Source organism: Adelges cooleyi, unplaced genomic scaffold, assembly GCF_023614345.1.
Source record: "Adelges cooleyi isolate 19-005CV unplaced genomic scaffold, UGA_ACOO_1.1 ACOO_flye_CR_arks_rails_tigmint_CR_PRNA_2, whole genome shotgun sequence".
Lineage (NCBI taxonomy): Eukaryota > Metazoa > Arthropoda > Insecta > Hemiptera > Adelgidae > Adelges > Adelges cooleyi.
The window spans coordinates 2,029,500-2,051,500 of record NW_026095860.1 but is presented as its reverse complement, the minus strand read 5'-3'; the positions used below and the strand labels follow the sequence as shown (position 1 = coordinate 2,051,500).

The 22,001-nt window shown below is 34.7% G+C and overlaps 1 protein-coding gene across 2 annotated transcripts in view; it reads right to left on the bottom strand.

The window, feature by feature from the left end:
* Positions 1-22,001, bottom strand: part of LOC126833286 (potassium voltage-gated channel protein Shaw) — a 111,088-nt gene that overhangs the window by 9,039 nt on the left and 80,048 nt on the right. The window contains exons 4-6 of one of the 2 annotated variants that reach the window (XM_050564530.1): positions 18,617-18,734; positions 6,539-6,733; positions 1,135-2,143 (exon numbers count right to left, since the gene is read on the bottom strand). In XM_050564530.1, the coding sequence (XP_050420487.1) occupies positions 1,135-2,143; positions 6,539-6,733; positions 18,617-18,734 (1,322 nt within the window). The remainder of the gene's footprint in view (positions 1-1,134; positions 2,144-6,538; positions 6,734-18,616; positions 18,735-22,001) is intronic. The other variant, XM_050564531.1, reaches the window with a different exon arrangement.

Sequence of the window (22,001 nt, the reverse complement as noted above, 5' to 3'; positions counted from 1 at the left end):
TAAACGAGATATCGGGTAATTCGTTAAAATTTTACCTGGATAAAATTATAGATGCCAAATGATTCATTTTATCTGGATAACAGACAAAATTATACTTGGGTACAAAAAAAAAAAAACAGTTGTAATGACAACTTGTAATAACAATTCCTAGAAAACTTAGTAAATATCAATGAATTGTAATTCTGGTAAACAAATCGAGTATACATTATACAAGTAAATACATCTGGTTAACAACTCGAGTAAACAACCGAGTATGCTAGTAAATAAATCGAGAAAAAAAAATAGTAAGTAAGTAAAGAAATTGATTTAATGTGTAAAAATATACCTAGTGAATATATGTAGAAAAACTAAGAAGAGTTACTGAGTTAAAAGAAATTAAGTATACAAGGAAATAAATATAGTTCACAAGTAAAAAACTGAGTAGCCTAGTAAGTAAATCGAGTTAATAAGTAAATTAATCTTGTAACGAGTAAATCGTTATAGTTGACAAATAGAATTAACGGGAAAATAAATTCAGTAAACTAGTAATTGAATCTAATTAATAAGTAAACTAATCTTGTAACGAGTAAATCGTTATAGTTGACAAATAGAATTAACGGGAAAACACGCTGAGTAATTTAGTAAATATATATTGTGTTAATAAGTAAATTAATCTTGTAACGAGTAAATCGTTGTAGTGGATAAATAGAGTTAACGGGAAATTGAATTGAGTAAACTAGAAGACAAATCGAGAAAAAAAATATCAAATAAGTAAATAAATTGATTTAATGAGTGAATATAATATCTAGTAAATGAGTATAGGTAAGTAGAAAAATAATAATAGTAACTGAGTTAATACAAATTGAGTGTACAAGGAAATTAATCTAGTTAAAGAGTAAATTATTAAATAATGAATAGAGTAAACGAGTAAACTAGGCAAGTAAATGAGTAAACCTTGAGTAAAATCCCAGGAATTTTTAGACTCCCATACTGAAAAAATGGTAAATCCATTGGAAAAACCGGTCTGCCGACCGCGCGCACATAATAATACATTATGGAAGCTCGGTAAAAGCTAAAACAAAAACCAAAAGCAGTCGAAAACTCGCGTTGACACATCCGAAGCTTACGACGTATAACAGTGTGGTTGGTTCTTACCGACTTTTGGTCCCATCCCGTCTTTCGGATGATTACTTTTGACTGCGTTCATCCGCCGGTTAACGGCCGGCACGCCGGTCGTGTTGACCGGCGCTCCGGCCACGTTGGGCGGCATGCCGCCCGGGCCACCGGTGCAAGGCCCGTGGCCGCCGCCCGGCTGGTTTATCTGCAGCGGAGGCCCTTGGCCCGGCAGCCTGGGCCCCCTGGGCTGTTCGACGGGCAGCACCCGGCGTCTCTTTTTCGGCAGCTTGGCCCGGGCCTGCGTGTGCGAATAGTACATGGCGAAGTTGGACACGATAACGGGAACGGGCAGCGCGATGGTCAGCACGCCGGCCAGCGCGCACAGCGCACCCACGAACATGCCCACGTACGTTTTGGGCGCCATGTCGCCGTAGCCCACGGTGGTCATGGTGACCAGCGCCCACCACAGGCCCAGCGGTATGCTGTTGAAGTCGTTGTGCGGGTTGGCCTGGATGCGCTCCGCGTAGTACACCAGGCTGGCGAATATCACGATGCCCAGCACCAGGAAGAACACGAGCAGCGTCAGCTCCTTGGCCGACGCCCGGAACGTCTGCATCAGGATCTTCAGGCCGGACGAGTGCCTGGTCAGTTTGAACAGCCGCATGATCCGGATGATCGAGAAGAACTCCAGTATGTCGGCGTTCTCCAGGTGGGCGGCGAACTTCTGCAGGATCAGGTCGATGTAGAAGCTGACGGTGGCTATGTAGTCGATGATGTTGACGGACGCCTTGACGAACTCGCACTTGTTCGGCGACGCAATGAACCGGACGAGTATCTCGAACGTGAACCACGCGTTGCACACGTACTCGATGTAGAAGAACGCCTCGTGCGCGTTCGTCTGCGTCTTGTCCAGCACCCACGCGGTCGTGTTGTGCGACGTGTTCACCGTGATGTTCTTGATGACCGGCACCCGCATGTTCGGATGGGTCTTCAGGCAGAACGACAAGATGGACACGCATATGAAGAACACGGAAACGATGCCGATGATCTGCAAAACAAACAATAACAGTCGTGATTATTACATATTTAAAATATGTAATAATATATAATATATGTCGATATATATCACCCTGTATACATATATATACAGGGTGATCAACTTATCGCGGACCACTCAATATTTCACTGGGTTTAATAAGGAAATTACATTTTATCTTTACATAGTGTTTTTATGCAACGTGATCTCAATTTCTCACAATTTTTTTTAATAGCAACTTTTGAAACATAAAATACATCAATTCGTTACATTTTCAAATTGAGAATAATGTGCTAAAAATTTGGACTGATCGATAACCAGTTTTGGGTAATTATTTTTGAAGTTATTGAAGTTTCAAGTTTAGGGCAGGTTCCAAAGGTGGAGTGTAGTATTATTTTTATCTGCGCGCATTTCCCAACCGCACTTCCCCTCCCATCGTTACTTTCAAAATCTTATTATTACTCGTGAATGATTTTTGAAATTATAATTAAATTAACCTTTTCTGTTACTTGTTATCGCCTTATCCCGTGCAGCAAATGGGGTCGAAATTGGGTTTATATTAACTAATTATTATCCATGATTGATATATTGTAAGCATGATAAATAATTCAACTGTACTTCGCGACTAAGTTTTTGATTAATATATAATAAGTATACCTACATAAGTTATGCACGTTTAAATACTTTAAATGTGTAAGGAACGGAAGCGTCAACAGAATATCGAATAAATAATTCAATTGCACATGTCAAGGGTTGTATATAGGCAATATGTTTGACATTTGTTTTAAACTTTATTTTCAGTGGAATTGATGCTTTAATCGTCGACGCGACTCTTTCGAAGTAATAATATTTAAGAAATACTAATTTTAGACTGGCAGTCAACCAAGAAGGGTTTTGAAATTTTTTGCTAAATACCTAACTTTGTGGCTAAATTTACAAAATTAATAAGCAATACAATAATCTCTCAATAAACAATAGTACGCCTCTAAATTACTAGTTCTGGCTTTACCTAAAAAAAATCTCACTAGGTTTTTGTCCAGTTCGACGGAAAATAAACGAGGGGTGTAAAACAACTTGAAAAAAGCATCGATTTTTTGGGTTTTTTTTTTTTTTAGGGTCAACTCGAGTCAATCGACGTCGGTCCACTCGCAGTCTGGACGACGTGGCTGTCTGCAAATATAATTATTATCAGTTTGCGGCCGTCCAAGAGGAAATGATAAAATGTGAGTTGACAAAAAGTTCGTTTTCCAGCACGAGCAATCAGTTTGGCGAATTCGAAAGCGCCCCGAGAGACCACGTGTGGTCGATTGGCTGCCACTCGTGGGGAGGGTTGTTTTAACACAAACAATTCGGTCGGGAAACTAATAAAAACTTAGGGCCGGAAGGAAATCCTTATTTCGTGCGGGTTACGTTGATTGGGGTTCGTGACAGACGCAGATTTGTTCACACAGTAATGTACATAGAAAATAATGATAATATAACAGCAGTACTACCCCCGGCAGGGAAATTAGTTTTGGCGTTTAAACTCCAAAAAACGATTTATTTTTGTACGCATTTATTTCACTGTATTCGATTATTGCAACCGTTTCGGTAAATAATGGCAAGTAAACGAGATTAGCGGCAAATGTAAAAACTGTTGAAACAAAGGCGACCGAGCGATTTAATGTAAATCCCAACAACACATTGGACGTATCGTTTTTCTTTTAAACCACAAAATATATATTTGATGTACAACCACAATTTAAAAAAGTCAGCACAGTTGAGCCACACCAGCCCTTAAGGGAATGCTTCGAATGATTGTTAAACTGTAACTACAACAATGAGCTTAAAATTGTATTTTAAGTATTAGGGCGGAAACGGTTAGGGTTGTCTTTGATAAGTCGTTGCAATGAACATGGAAATAAATTGTTTTCAGATACTTGTCGATTTATTTACATACAGACCCCCCTCCCCCCGTAGATAACACTGTGTTTGAAAAATGTGCAAAGTTTTGGAAAATATAGTAAAAAATGTGCCCACAACTAGGGGTAGGAAAAAAATACCTTCATAAATGAGTGTCTTACATCAGATGGACTATCCTGTATATTTATGTGACGTTAAACTGGTCCAAATACTGCAGGTTTAAATTTCTGTCGACGAGTTACACATCCACACACCAGCTGTGCACTTTGAATTCATCCGGTAGTTTTTCTAGAATAGCGAATCTCCGCTTGTTAGGCGTTGCGGTACAAAATGATATGGGTTTTATCCGTTTTACGGTTTTATTATACACACACCGCGGGTCAGTCCCGTATATTATAAGCGCTTGTGTATACCTACTCCATCAACATAGCACAGTAGTGTATGTCCATAACATAATAATATACCGCAAAAGAAAAGGCCGTAATCTATTGTGTTCTCGTCCGTTCAATCTGGACGGCGTCTGGAAATCCATTTTAGCCGAGCCGACAACAATGATCGCCGCCGGACCGGAAGGGTTTTTTCTTTTTATGAGATGGATCTTTCCGGTAAAAAAAAAAAATGCCAGAAAAAAACACATTATACACCCGTAAGACGCGTTATCCGGCCTAACCGTATTGATGGCAAGTGATTAGAGATTAGCCACCAATGTAAAAACTGTCGAAACAAAGGCGACCGAGCGATTAAATGTAAATTAGTATTAATTATGATAATAATAAGAAAATAATTTGGCAAAAACCTGGCTATGACACTTTAGACGGTTGCCTCCCCGGTCAAACCCGCCCCTCCCCCCCAAAAAAATACCCTTGTTGAGATTATGTGACATATTTTTTATACTGTAAAAGAGTTTTTATCTAAACACCACGACCATCATCAAATAATATGTAAAAATTATATGAAGTAAATTGTAATATATCACTGCGTAAGAAAGTAAATAAAAGGTTATTTTTGTCCATCTGTTTGCACATTTATCCAATTATTGAACATTTTATTTCGTTATGAACATTGTAATATTATTTTCTGAAACTGAGTTAATATCTTATTTATTATTTTGAGTATTAATTATTGGTTAATCATGCTCAATACTATTTGGTACTAATGGTATGTCCAGTTTCTAAAATATGTTTAGCATATTTATTTGATTGAGGGTTTCATTTATTTAATCTATAGAATAAAAATATAGAGAGCAGCTGTAACATCATGAGTTCCTAAATGAATAAAATTTTTTTAATAATATAAATGTTTCTCCATAAATGTCATAAATTTTATTGTTTGACTTTTAGCCTAATAACATTATCGTGTTAAAATATTATAAAAACAAACCAGGGATGTTTATTTTTTTTGTGTTTAAAGGTTGTTATAAAAGTAACATTTGTGTTTTCAGCAAAATAAAAAACGGAGCACGATTTAGCGTGGAATATCTCCTTTATTGTCGGGGTGTTATCCCTTCGAAAAAGTTGATAAAGTTTTTTAATGCATATGGGGTTGGTGTTTACCACATCCCCATAAGTTTAATAGTGAATTCTCGCACACACAGGGTGATTCGTTTAGGATAAGACACTCGGTTCCTTTTGAAATAGTGGCAGCTTTGTAGTTTTACTTTTCTTGGAGACACTTAAGTTTCCTTGTTATAATTTTACAATTCCAGACAGCATTCGATTTTATTAGTTTTTTATTTCCAGAGCTTTGTCAACTTTTATAACAATAATTGGCTTACATTTCGACTAGTCCATAACCGGCTTTGGATAATCACATTTCAAGATTAGTCTTTGATAAATATTCAAAACTGTCTCTCGACCAGTCAACGTTTACGGCAAATTATCATTATTAAAATTTTTATATTATACATTAATAACATTTATTTTTATTATTAAAAAAGAAAAACTCCAAAATCGCAACTATTTTATAGATATAAAATGATTAGAATAAGGTTTTCCTGGTTTTATATGTTTTGGAAATTTTGTTGATATGATATTTATCCGAAATAATGTTTTGAAAAATAATTACTTAAAAAAAGCAAATTTTTTCATCAAATTTGCTTAATGTACTTACTGTATAGATGGTAAATATATGTTCTGATAATAAAAAAAAAGTGCACTTACAAACTATTTAAATAATAATAATATGTTTGAAAATTACTGGAATCATATTTTATTCGAATAATTATGTTTAGGATTATTTGAATAACACATCTAGATAACACATTTTTATTCAGATAAAGTTTTGTTCGAGTCGTTTTTACTCGAACAATGTGTTATCTAGACAATAATGTGCTATCTAGATAACACATTGTTATTCAGATAACGTTTTGTTCGAGTAAAAGTTATTCGAACAATGTGTTGTCTAGACAATAATGTGCTATCCAGATAACACATTGTTATTCAGATTACATTCGTATTCAAACACCGTATACAGTGTGTGCTATAATTGTGTGGCAACCTATCCTACCTTGGCGGTATTCGACGAGTACGGTTCGTCGAACATGGACCACAGCTGGGGCTTGAACCGCTGCCACCAGGTGAGTCTACCCTGAAAGAAAGCCTCCTCGAAACCGAATTTCCGAGCCATTTCCTCGTCGCTTGGCTTTTCCGTGTCCAAATCCAGCCGGTCCAAGACGGCCAGCGTTTCTTGCGTGTCCCTGTGCTGTGAACAGAAAAAAACCCGGAGGGGCGAAAACATTTATTAAATCAAATTTTAACAATGATTTTCCAGTCGCCCAGTGATGTGACGTGTAGTAGTGTGCAGTTGTACACGTTATTGTACCCCGATAACCCGGCCCGTTTTGCCGGCAACATCTGCGTTTGAAATATTATATTTATTTCCCGCTCGTATCGTTTGTTCGGTCTAATACGCGTTGGGAAATCGTCCGAAAGCGGTTGCAAACAAATTGATCGCAACTTGATATATTGTCGTGCGTACGGTTTTGAAGGCACGGATGATTGCCGTGGTAAACTAGGGGGCTTAGCGCGGGAAATTCGCTGCAAGCGTTTCTCGTCCAACGGGTATTTATTCAATTGTTTGCCCCATGCCATTTCCCCAGCGCATATTTTATGTACATTTAAGAAGAAAAAAAAACCCCGTTTTGTCAACGTTAACGGCCCCCCCCCCCAAATTACATTAATATAGACAATTCCCCGACTTCCCCCGCCACCCCATACGAAAAATAACCGCTTCGATGCTTAAAAGCAATTGCCGTAACGAGGTTGAAATTGTAGTTTTTTAATATCGAGGTGGACACCATTGAGGAGGGGCTACACAGGGTATCCCGCACAAAGATTTGATAAACGCACGGAACCTAATGAAAAACCTTAAAAGTATTCATTAGAGCGAAAAGGTGTTTCATTTTTCAAATCTTTGCGAAACATCCACCCTGTACAGAGTACTTTGTTGTCGATATTACCAATAGGCAAATCGATAACATAATAAAACTATTTTTCAGCCACCCGTTGACTTGTGAAGCGACCATTAGCCCACGCGTAGCCAGAGTTGTGCACCATTCAAATTTAATGTTATCTGAGATAACACACTATTCGAGTAAAAATTATCCGAATAATTTTTAAACGTATTGTTTTTAGCCGTTATAGTTGGCAAGTGTTCATTTAAAGTATTTATATTTTAAATCATTAATTCGTCTAAATTGAACATATTATACTGCATGTACAATTAATATATATACCACAAGTGGTTACACACAAGGAGCCAGACGAGGATTTGTCCTTATCGTTATCTCATAACGAAATTGAAAAGTTTTTAAATGAGGTTAGGTACTATTTTTTTTTTTATTTCCTGGTTCATAATTAAAAAAAAAAAAATAAACAAAATAACATTCCAAGGAACAAAATCCAATTACAGAATATTAATTATAGAGGGAAGGTAGTACATAATGCATAATGCACAAAAACCTATTTAATGTAGGTAGTACAATAATATTGCCAAAAATTCTATTAGGATTACTGTATATTTTACGACGTTGACTTTGCAGCGTCTTGTGTGTAGCTTCCACGCGGCTCCACTTCCCCGACCGGATATCCGCGCAAAGGTGGCCGTATAAGAAACGCGTATAAACTCACCGGTACGGTACGTTAAATATGTATGGTATTTAATGTACAAAAGCGTGTTCTATCTGTTCAAGTAGGTAATTAATATTAATATAATGTTGATCGGTGGTTTGTGCGAGACGGGCGAAATGGTTCGCTTTAATTATTCCAATTAATTTCGGTTCCGGATTTCAAGCGAGTCGTGCACAGATAAACGGTAATCGAATTTCATCTGGGTCACATGTACTAAGTGAAACTTTAGATTAAATTGCATTTCTGATGTGTTATAATAATATTCTGAATGTTTTTTTTAGTTTATCAATTTTGCACATGTTCTCTTCAAATAATTATTGCAAATTGTTCTTTTTGTAGTCACTTTAATTTATGTTGTTTTAAAATAGTAGACTTTTTGGATCTTTTTCTTATTTTTTTTTTCTAGGCCTCTATCAAATCTCAAGACTTAATTGGTAAAGTAACCATTTTATTTCCCTTCCTCAATCTAAGCTACTAGGACAATACTAGGAGGCTATCGACTCAAGTGTCCACGTGAATAAAACATATCGGTGTGTTCAAAATAAGAATGGCAAGATTTAAATATACCTATACACATACCAAACATTTTTTTTTTTTTTCAAGAGACATAAAAGTTTGGTTGGGTGCGATTATCGAGTCAAATTTATTTCGATCTCGGCTTGGACTTGTTAAAACACTTTAAAGCGTCTTGTACGTTGAAGTGATTTTAATATGCACGCCTCGTGGGGTTGACAGGGAGGCCGAGGTCACTGCCTCGGGGGGGGGGCACTATCTCGTGTGACGGTTTTTGTGCGACTGACATGTTGAGCCGATTAGATTTATTATTAGAACCGTACACCGACAATGCAAAATACACTCTCGTCGGGTTTTTACCGGCATAAACGTACATACGGTGGTATACGACATGCGAACTTGGTATTTATTGAATCCCGGGGCGTCTTCGGTAAAGCGAATCCCGTCGCCGTTGTCATAAAGGACGGTGCTCGATAAATTACTGTAAACCCACGTGATCCAATAGGACAGCCTAGCATTTCGGTCGCCGATCGATGAAATCCCATTGTGGAAGGTGCCAAAAGGACGTGTCTTGTTGTAGAGGGTGTATCAAAAACAATGGTGGGGTTTCAAACGGCTGTAGGTTGTGAAGTATTGGACCTACAGCGCTCTGGTAGGGCTCGGATGAAAGAGGAAGTTGTCAAGTCCAATACTTCACGACCTACAGCCGTTTGAAAGCCCATCATTCTATTAGATACACCCTGTATTCCCGATTCGTCCGACTCTTTGATCCCCGAGCACTACTAAGGTTCACGAACCACCTTTTGACTAGACTTAAGTGAATTTCACGAAATCCGGTGCCCGGCTATAGCGCGCCAAGCGGTAAAATCTTGTCAGGGGTTACAAAAATTGAGTATAACAACAAAAAGGGCGGGCGTTGTGTGGGAATTTGCACAAAAAGATGGTCAAAGTCAGTGTGACCATATTCTACCAATGGTTACTCCCAGTCAGAAGAGGTGTTTGGTTTGCTTATGTTTTTGCGAATTACATTGCTCGAATAGGAAGTGCACCGTACGGTTTTATCTAATCTGTGATATTATAATGGCATCACGGAATTTTACATCACTAGGAGCGCGCTGGTCGCTTCAAGATGGCCGCTAGAATCGAGACAGACAAGAGCTAATTGCATGTACAGTGTAGGAAATGATTTATAAAACAATCAATAAAAAAGGTAGAATTTTGTTTGCTACTATAAAGCGCATGACCTTTTATTGCGTCTGATTACATTTGCTGAGTGCACCGACTTTTGAGTTTTGATGTCATTAGAAATGCTACAAAGCAATATATTTTTCTCCCTAATGGAACATACATATTACATTGTTAACAAAAGCCTACATCACGTGTTCGATATGTTATTACTTCTTGCTCTCTAACGGCGGGTATCGTGCCTTTTTCGCCGTTATGACCGTTGAAATGAAAAATAATAATTGTCAATATACTCTTTGCCGGCAGGACCTACTCCCCGGAGACACGTGTGTAGTGTACAGACTATAGAAGTATTGCGACGGTCTCTTATAAATCCAATCATTCTCTAAAGAAAATTGATAGGATCCATTAGATGTATTCGAAACTGTTATAAAAGTAACTAATCGAAAACCGCAAATCCACACAGCTCACCGTTACGCGAAGGGTTCTACAAGACATTTATTTTCCAATTAGCAGATACACATTCAGCCATCTCATCGTAATGCCGTTTTGACGGTGAAAAGTACATTTAAATTGAGGAATGATTTATTTTTTCCAAACGGCCTACGGCTGAACTTTTAATCAGTGTATTGTTGTTTCCCGTTTGATCGGTCCGGGTTCGGGTATATCCCTCGTGGATAGTATCCTCAATTCAATTGGAATACCCCGGGAGAAGATTTTGAATCAATAGCGCACAATGATTTCGTTGTACCTACACTACCGAAGAATACCTTGGGAATGACTTAAGACGGGTCGTCCCGCTGGGGCACAACGTCACGGTCCATTATACCGACTCGTTGTCGGTAAACAGTCTATTTTGGAATCTTGAGTATTGCAAACGCAGAAAAGCACTCTGGAGACCTTTCAAATGACAAAAAAATAATCATCGACCCGAGTGTGGCTGAGGGATATATCGAATTAAATGCGGTTAAGGTACCAACGACAAAATGTCGTTACACAAAGTGGCAAAATATTATGGGATTGGTCTGGGCGTTTTCATCGACCACCTTTGGTTACCATTATGGAAGCTAATACCTTATTTTAAAAGTGCATATTGATGATGTGTTAAAACAAATTGATTTGATGGCAAAAATTATGATAATAAAATAATTCTATGTACAATAACATAAAAAAAAAAATGTTTTTAAAATGACAAAAAAATGAGTGTCTTCAAGTGAAATTGATCACCTGGTGTATGAACGTTTAAATATGGTTTAAAATTATCCAGATTTTTCTAGCTGTCTCGGACCGAGTAAATAAATCGAACAAACGAGTAAAAAAAAAATTTCAATAAAAGCATTTAATTAAAAAAAATAAATAACGCGTGAAATACAGTTTTAATGCGACAGATATGGGCCTGAAAAATAAACATATAGAGTAAACAAATCGAGTAAATAATTAATATAATATAAATATAAATAAACAATAATAATATATATATATATATATATATAGAAAATTTAATAATAAAGCGTGAAGTCGATAAAAGCATAAAAATGTTTTAAAAAGACCTAGTTATTTTCTCCACTCAACGGAAAGACATTAAATCGTTATTATCTTATCACTTATGTTTTGCCTCTTATCTCTAATCTCTATTTTCTTATCTCTTATCACTTATCACTATTTCCTTATCTCTAACTGAAAATGAAAGTGTAATGCAAAACGGTGACATGAAATTCCTTGTAGCCCAAGGATAACATATTATCCATGTGAATAAAGTACAGAACAATATTTTAATGGGAAAGATTTAGGTAGACCTTACTGAAAAGTGTTTACTCAAATTTCGAACTCTCCCCCAGAATGTATGTGAGTTAAAATTAAATTTTTGGGTTCACATTTCAACGGAAAATTAATAATTAAAATATATAATTTGCTAAATGTTAAGTAGACCGAGCTTGTTTTTTGAGAGTTTATGCGAAATCGATAAATGTATTTGGCGACAATGGACTTCAAGACAAAACCGGTGTTTCCAAAGGAATCTTGTTTCAAAAAATCTGCGACAAATGTGAAACCGTCGAAAAGCTGTTGTTCGCTTAATTTTCAGCGCCAAAATAAAGTAATGGTTTTCTGAGAAACCAAAAGACGTCCAACGACGTTTTTCCTTTAAATTAAAATCCTTTTTAATTTTAAGCGAAAGTAACGGTTTAAGTGCGGGGAAGTGAACATTTTTAAGCGTCAGCCTAAATTGAAGTTAAAAGCTTGTACCAGGAAAGCAAGCTATAAATAATATTTTCGTTTGTTGTTGTTTACCAACTCACTGTAAGATTGAACATTAGTCTACTTTATTGTTTTCATAATCTCAAGCATTTTATAATGTGAAAGTTTTTCATATTTTTCAACTTTATTATAATATACAACGATACGTTTTAAAAGATTCATTGTTTGACTTTAAAATATATTGTCTTGAAAATCAAACTTTCTGATTTTTTTTAGGACTATTCAATATAATTTTCAAGTTGCACCAACTGTTGTATAACCTAATAAAAATAATGGCAACATTAGAAATTCTTTACTAAATGTGTAAATATTACTGGTATTTATCTAGTTAGGAATTTCTTTTTGTTATTGCTACCGTTATTCATAATATTATTTTAAGCAATGCCTCTGTACATGTTTTACTCTATTCAAGTAGCCTATTTTAAAGATAAAATTACAGCTGTCAATAATTCTGAGACATTATAATAAAACCATTAAGCTTTCCTTCTTCCCTTGCCCCCTTGCCTATAGGCTCATTACTCATTGGAGTAATTTAAACGTTATACTTCAAAGTTCAAACACATACCTTTTGTACAGTAATATCAGTCAATAGTAAATTCAACAGCAGTTACTACACTCGTGTGAATAATGTATTAATTATTATGGCTATTATGTTGTCATGAAACATTTACTACAGGCTATTGGTTATAATCTATTTGAACATTTGACACTGATTTTCGATAATAACGTCACGCAGTTGATATTACAAACGGTTCGATTACAATGATAAATTATAACGAGGTGTGAAACGCATATAAATCACACACTACAACTTCCTTAAGCTTCGGGTGTTTAGTGGGTAGGACTCATGTCAGCCATCTAAATAGTGATTAATCGCATTACTATTATTATTAATATTATGTTAATAAACACCATAACAATATAGGTCATACGGAATGGCTAATAGTCAAGCTTTCGACAATGTCAATTGGAAAACATCAATTTATTTAACATAATGGCTATAGAACAAAAACTAAAAGAGAAAAGGATAGGAGTAAAGAACAGGAGGTATCCTAATATCGATGATACGATTTACAGATAATCAATCAGACTTCAATTTTTTTTTAATATTTGGGAAGCATAATAAGCACTGAAGGAAGATCAGAAAAGGAGATGAACAGTAGAATAGGGCAAGCAAAAAAGGCATTGCTACTTAAGAGTAAATAACTAACATAAAAAAATGGAGATCTAATAACAAGAAAACGAGCAAGTGAAACATGGAGTTTGAACGAAAAAGATGAAACCACTCTAGAAGCTTTAGCAATGTGGTGTTGGCGAAAAATGGAGAAAATAAATTGGCCGGAAATGAAGACAAACGAAGAAGTGTTTGACGAGTTAGTTAAAGAGCAAAAAAGCCTTGCTAAGTAGTTATTAAGATCAAGGCGATGGCATGTGATAGGGCACACGCTAAGACACAATAAACAACTCCAATGCATCATACTGGTAGTCAAGTAATCAAAGATGCAAGAGTCGATTCGTATAAACATCAACAAGGACAAAGCACAAGATAGGGAATCACGGAGAGGACACTTATTGTAGACCAATCTACGGATTGAATACTAAAAAAGAAAAAAAAAACAGGGTAGTAGGTACTGTCTGAGAGGAAACGGCGTGTTATTTTATTTCAAGCAACAAACGTTGAGTGAATTTTGTACGTGCACTTCATACAATATCATACACACACGTTTGCTCGCAATGCAAGAGGCAGAACGACGTTAAATCTGATTGTTAGGCACACCAGTGCCATCAAATACAAATACACGGTTCAAAACGCAAAAACCGTTAATATATCCAAAACGAGTGGGTCGAGTATGTTCATTTAATTTTGTAAATTATTCATAAATTCATAATCCACTCAGGTTGACGTGTTTAATGTGTTCAACTGTTTTTAATGGCAAATTAAATTTATGTATATATATACAATATTTAACCCTAAACCGTTGTTGAATAATTCGCTCTCAACGAAACTACTACTCGATACTGTTGTTATATATATATATATATATATATATATATATGTTGTGTTGTTTGCAGTAATATTTTATGCTTGTTTTGTACGAAAACTCCAACACTTCAACGACTCAAAAGTACTAATAATGTTACTGAAAATATTTTGCTGGCCAAGAGTGCGCAATTGTTGACTAATTTTTAATATAACTTGTACGCTTACAAAACCAAGTACACGCATGATTTCTTAGCCACAAAATTAGGCATGTTTTCAGGATATATTTTCCAAACAATAGTAGTACTTATCGAGCCACCGTCGACACACGTTAGAAATAATGTCAACCGACATTGTTGACAACCGAATGATTGATACGACAACAATGGTAGTAGTAGTGCATTACCTGTTAACGTGAAAAAAAAAAAAGAGTGTCTTAAAAAAAGAAAACACTTCAAGTTCCATTGAAAGTTATAAACGAGTTGAGACGATTGAACGGTAATCGAATTGCGTTTTCAGTCTGTACGTTTTTTACAGCCCGTCAAAACAAGTACTAATTTTTTTAACGTTTTGTCTTTGGAATTCAGTCGAATATTTTTAATAATTTTGTAACAAGATCAATTTTCCAGTCGGCTGTCAAACTGCTGATTTGAAAAACAGTTGCTAATATTAATCAAATTTTACTGTGTCTCAGTGTGTACTAATACTAATAAAATTTGCACTTTTTAATTTTAAACTTTCTCACAGCTGCCAAAACGCTAATAATCGTTTTTCTTGTTGGTTTTAGTTTTTTATAACATTCACCAATTTCATCTGTTTACTGTACATTGTCGTTTATCGCGCGAATTTCACCCTTAATCTCTATTTAATCTATCACAAAGGGGTTGTTTGTTCGGTTGCTCTCGTCTAGAAAATGCTCCATTCGAAGAATTCTTAAAATACTCTTTCTAAAACTTTGTTAGCATTTCTTCTCTGCGTTGCACTGATTTCTCGAATTCTCGGAAATTATTTTCCTCGAGTTTATAAATTACTTATTTTTACTCGTTTGGGGCTAATCGTTTTTCTCTCTCTCAAAAAAAATTATAATTAGATAGGATTCTAATTAGCTTTATATTTCTTTGTGCTACACTTGATATTTTTTCGAAATCTTAACTGTTAATTGTTGCTCATAATTATTTATGCGAGTATTTAAATACAGAGTTTGTGCCTGAACAACCCATACCCTTTAAGCATAATTAGCTTTAACGTTTTAAGAAAAAAAAATATCCCCAAAAATAAGCTGATTTGGTAGAGGAAAACTCTCGTTTAAAATGCCAGTTAAACTTTTAATTGGAGTTCATAATTATTTTTTTTTTTTTACTTTTTTTATGACCGAGTCTAATATTATATCGTTTCATGGTTAATTGGAAAAGTTGCGATCACCTAATCAACCTTTATACAGTCCATTGATGTCGAATTTATACTTGATACACACCTAGAACGGCTAAAAAATTACGACGAAGTCACATGACCGAAAATGAAATCAGTGTGACCACAGATTCGAGCATAAAATTTCATAATAATAACAATCTATTACAGATTAGAGGAAAATACATTCTGTAACCTGCGGTAATATAGTCAGTTATCATTGAAAACTCATAATTGATAAGGATTTGGTAAAATATCTGCATAATAATTTTGATGCGGCCACACTGATCTCCTCGCGACTGATTAGAGAGTCTTCAAATATCTATTTTCATATAGTATGTGGCTATTATAACATCTTATTTATAATATTGGACTATATTATGTTACTGACTGAACCGATTTCTTTGTATAGCAAGTCGGATGTTCGGAAATCATAATTAAAAGGTATTACATCTATATTTGTATACAAACCGTCCCCCCCCCAATCGGTAGTAAAATTAAACTTAAGTGCTTCCGTCGTCTTTGGGGCCAATAGGTTGTATTATTGGCAAACCCAATATGGCTCTACTTTATTTATTCTGTGAATATTATTATCATTCCGAAATATTATACTTAATATGCGAATAATAAATTATATTGTATAGTATAAAATGTATAATAAAAAAAATAGCTTACAAACTTCAAGTAAAATATAAAATGTGATTTCCCATTCGGGTCGTATCGGCTGATGTAAATCATTGTTGTTGATTTTAAATGATTTTACATAATTGAATCTACATAAAAAACCGGAAATATTTTATTACTTTACATCAACCGTGCAGTTTTTTTTTTCGACAGAACGGATATGAGGAAAGGGTATAGTTTTTTTTTTTGTTTGTATATTGAATAATCTCTTATAATAGTATCCCTGCAGAGATAACATGGTCAAGGAAATTGGACAGTAAGATATATATAGTGGCCTTTTTGCTTTCATATTGAACAGAACTAAAAAAAAAAAAAAATAAACCATCCACTTACAAAACGACAAATGTCATTGATTTTTTTTTTTATAAAGACTTTCCGTCAAACTTAATACTTAAAAACGTAGTGTGTGTTTTAGATTAAAAAAAAAACATGTTTTATTAGGTGATTTACTTAATTTTGAAAATAGGATGTGCTTTCCTTGACAAGACAAATATGTTTTAATGACCAAACGTTAACACACAACGTTCTCAGATTGAAAAAATGCATTTATAAATAGGTAAGTGTTATTTAAGCTAAATTTTCACATTCCTCATCACACTTAAGCCGTTTTCGAAACGACATAGGTCAGTCGAAGAACGTCAATATTGAAAGTCTTATCTGTTCCTTCCGTCCCAAGTTTAAAACTTCAAAAACATTATCAGTGCAAACTTTCTGCAAATTCTTCTTCCTTTAAAAAGCCAACCAAGCATAATAATATGCGGTTCCGTATGATATTCAAAAGTCAATAGCGCCGAGGAAAACACAAAAAGAAAATAACCGAGTAAAAAATTACACATTATAAATACCCTTTTTCAAAATGTGACCCACTAGAACCGTTATGTATGCTGTGAAACCCACGAAACGTTATATTCTTGCTAAACAAAACGTTTTGGGAAAATAAAATCGATGGCTTTTGTATTTTACCGCTTTACTTTTTTTTTTAATTGTAAATATTATAACAGTGTTTTTTAATTTTTCCACTTCTACTCCTTTTGTTTACGTTCAAAAGGCAGCCGATAAAAAATGGTTTACGACCCTTCCAACGGTTTTACCGTGTTGTGTACTTGACGTTGGCAGTGCACCCTTTGGACCGGCACAGCTTATACAACCTTAAATAATTACTTGGATTATATTATTATATAAAATTAAAACGTCCTCGTGGATTTCGGTTTAATGGTGTTTCGTACTGAGAGAGACATTATGGCCGGAGTCGACGACTCAATTAGGTTAAGTTGAAAACGTTTCAAACGAATCAAAGGGAAAACTTTGCAAGTCTCTGCTGATTCGAAATAATTTATGACAACAAAAAAAAAAAGAAAGAAATAAAAACCGTAGAGGTAAAAGTTTAACTTAAGCTTTAAGTGACTTTGCGCAGTGTTTCAAAATAAAAAAAAAAGTGGCCAAAAAAAAAAACGGATAAAACGTAGAAGCTATTATATTTTTTTCATGTTGTTACAACAATACTTGAAGTATAACATTAGAATTCAATTTATTTATTTGAATTCTTATTTATGATCTTTTAAAGTTAGAAAAGTCGAACATACTTTGGTATTTAGCTTATAAACTTTTTTTTTTGTATGAAATAAATTAGCATTTATATATTTTACCACGAATCATATTATGTGATAGTTTTTTCGTTTAGGTTCTACATTTATTTATTATCTTTACTGTGGCTTTAATACCTCTAACTAGACTTGAGCAATTTCATGAGTGTGGATTTTTGTAATAAAAAAACATTTAAACGATAAAAATTCTGATTTTGACCTGTGTGACCACTGGCCACAGATACAAATAAAGTGAATAAACACCCAACAAAGTACCCACCGTCTTAATTTACCGAGCTGACAGTCGGTTCAGGTTAAACGAAGACTGTAAATTCCCAAAGGCTATGGTGTTTCAACCATAGCAATAACATGACCTGTAACCACACTATACTAATAAAACAGTCGACCACTTTAGGGGATCTATGTTACCCATTGTCTACAATGCGGCGGAATACCGACTGAGTTATTATTAAAAAATACAAAATAAATTCAAATACATTATCCGTTTTTGCATAATACCATAACGCTGGCTTACAGAAGAAAAAGAGAATTGCAGACACTGTCTGGGGATCTATCTGGAATTTCGTCATTCATTTTCCAAGACAACGATAAGAAACAGCTGATAAGAGATTAGTAGTGATAAGGACTACTTACAAGAAATTGATGATAGCAATTCAGTGTCAAAAAACTATATTAGGTAACTCGGAATGAAAGGAGACTTGTTTCTCGTGGAAAAATAAAATGGCGAAAAGAAGAAAAGTCACAGAAAGAGTGAGTTTTCTTTGTAATACACTCATATTATCATATTTAATTACACTAGTGTTATGAATCTGGCTGATCAATTTACCTGAGTGTAGGTCATCCAGCAACAGGGCTCTACTTGGTTCGCGTCTAGGCCCCAAAATTCCAATTCTTCTTCGAAAAGCGGCCCGCACACGTCTGTCGGGTAATGTAGTTTGCCGGTCCTGGTAACATAAAAAAAAACAGTTGAGTGTGTAACAATTAAACACAAATCGTTCTGAGCCAACAAAAAAAAGTGTGCATACATGTTTTGTGTTTGAATGTTTGGCGATTAATTAAGATTGAAAAATACTTTTTTTTGAAAATTGCTTAAAACAGTAAAAATAATAGTAACGTTAGTGATGTATTTTGTTTAGTTTTTAAACTTAGATACCTAATACTAAACGCTGTCATGTTGTTTACCATTTCATGGAAAGTAAAAATACTACGTTAATTTTCCATGATAAATATTAAAATGTTAGGTTAGGTAATGATAACATGATGATAACTCCATCATTTGTTTGTTAAATCATAGGAAAACAATAAATATCATGGAAAAACCAATAGCTGTTTACAATAAAGCAGCATATATTGAGTTCAGTTGTTTTGACTGACTAAAATTGTATAATACTCTGAAATGACCAACAATATAAGCTATAATGCGCTTAAAAGTATGTTTTTTTAATATAAGGGCAAAACGATTAGGGTTGATCGTCTGTCTATAAGAAATTGTTACCCAATTAATTCGATGTAACTATTTATCAGATAACTGTTAGTTGACTGGCGATTCACTCCGACACAGTAACCTAGAAATTTACAAAGTGTGACAATCCATTTGTTTTTGGTTTTTCCTTGATAAAATAAAACTGGACAACAGGGTTTTAGGAAAATTATATGTGTTATAGCTCCATTCTACCTCCAGTCTGATTGACTACACTTAAAAGAACCGAAAAAGAGGACTTTAAATAAAAAAAAGAGGAAAGTACACTCGGACCGTATTGAACTTCCAGGCTTCTATGTGTGTATTATTTAACAGTCAACAGGTATCAGGAAAATATGAAATGTTTTCTTAAAATATTTTTATCACGTTGTTGATTTGTCTGTTGTGTTGACATTAACTCTGATCGTATCCACTTTACTACTAAAAACATAATTTTATGCATAAATTTGCCTTTAAAATAACGCCCCTTCTCTCACCTTCCCAATAAGATCTGTTGATCCCACTATGCCCGGTTCCAACCGAGCTGGCTTTTTAAAAAATAAATATTCATCAAGCTATAATATTCAATTATGAACGTTTCAAAAGTTGAAAATTACATTAAAAACATTTCGGCTGTAGACTTTTATTTAGATATTTTATTTTTTAATGTATTATCCGAAACGCGAAGATTCGCCGAATTGAAATAATTTTGTTGAACTTTTGTGTAGACTTGAATGAACAGTAAATGTATCACTTAAAAAGTTCTCGAACCAAAGTAACTTTTGCAAAAGATAAATAAACCTGATTCAGTGGAGTTTCCACTTTATGCACCACCCGAATTAAGGGTGACCAATTATCACTGTAAAAGCGCCACGGAATGGATCAAAACAAATTTGGTGTACTTAAAATAGTACTAAATTTTTTGAGGGGTTCAAGTTTAAGTTAACAGTTTATACGTTGTGCCGTAAAATCGTTATTTATAATGTAAATAGACGACGAGTTGGGAAATATCTGTAGCTGTAACTAGGTACATATTTTTAATTTTATTTGTGAATTTCATAATGTTATGTTTTAGCACATTTTTGTCCTTTGATGTGCATGGTTCATCTTGTAAACTGTATGTAAACATTGGCCTGTTTAAATCAAACGGATAATTATTGTATTATCAAAGGTCATCAATCATTCTAGCTTAGCGTGGAGCTGATAAGGTATTGTTTTCACAATGGTGTATTTTTTTGCGCTAGAGGGTCTGCTTTTACATTTCATATTGGTGTACTAACTAAACAATGATGTTTGAACTTTGAACATAAGTTTTAGATCAATAGGCAAACATTTTTATTTGTGGCTTTCAGTTAAGAAATGACATTTTCATATAACTATCCTAAATAAGTTCAATAATTTGAAAAGTGTAAATAATTTATTAACAGGAACCCTATTGCTTATAATTAATTGAGCTTAAAATTATGTCTAAAGCTTTTTGTGGTTTTGTAAATTCATTTACACCTCTTGTGTTTTATACAAGTAGGTACAATTCTTCGAAAAATAATGGCCAATTTCCTAAAAGACATGATGTTTGTACAGATAAAAAATCCTTTTGACGTCAGTGAAATTATCTAAATTAGTATTGCGTTCTACTTTTGAGTAATAATAATTATAAAAATTGATAATAATAGTTTTATCGACGTATCAGATAGAATAACAAGTAAAATATTACGAAGCAAGCGAAAAGGCGTGCTACAGTGTGATCAGAATGACAGAATTACAGAATGTCACTGGGACATATTTTGAATTTTGTTTCACTATTGCAATCATGTGGTACAAAACATATGATTTCAGACAATCGCTTCAGTCTACAGGCACCAGCGGAGCAAAACAATTTAAATATAAATAGAACTGTAAACTATGTAAATATTTAATTTTTTCTTTTTCTTTTAGGTGCTATGATTTGATTGGAAATCAACGTCTGCAAATGAGGCTAAAGGTTGATCTATAATGGGACTACAAAAATTGCACAATTTTCTCATAAAATTTATGCAACCGAGCAATTTGTAGCTTGGGAAAAAAATTATTATATCCAACGATTAACCGTAATCGTACGCACCCTAATACCTGCTACTATACTATTTGAAGCATATTTTTTCTGAAAGTAATTCCTATAGTGTTCTACGACCTTCCCCGACCCAGTATGCTCGGTTCCCATTATACCCCCGACCCCTCTGTGCCGGCTTTTATTTTTATTACAGTTTGGTCGAGTTGCCGGTGGAGAAAAATTATACAATGTAACCGCCGATTTATCCGCACACGGCGGCGGCAACAACAAAGTACACGGGGTTTTATAGCTTTAGAAAAAAATAATAATATATATATATATATTATATAGAGGGACGACGGTGTGCAACTGCTGTGACTCCGGTGGAAAACAATAAAGCCGGGCAATTTTCGTCGCCCATGTAATGTCGCTAATAATAGTGGAAAAAACGGCTTGGTTTTTATGTAACAGACCGAGATATAAAAATGTCGCGTCTCCCACACACACACACATATGCTGCTTTAGGTTGTACTATTGTTCTTTCTCTGCGATTCCCCCGGGAGTTTTTATCCAGACAACGTCCACCGGTAACCGGGGCCGCCTTGCAACTGCCACCTTTTTTGCCGGGATAAACCCCAAAGTCGGACGATAGCCGTTAAACGTTTTTATACTGGCCAAAAGGACAATTTCAAAGAGACACACACACGAGAAACAACTCACTCC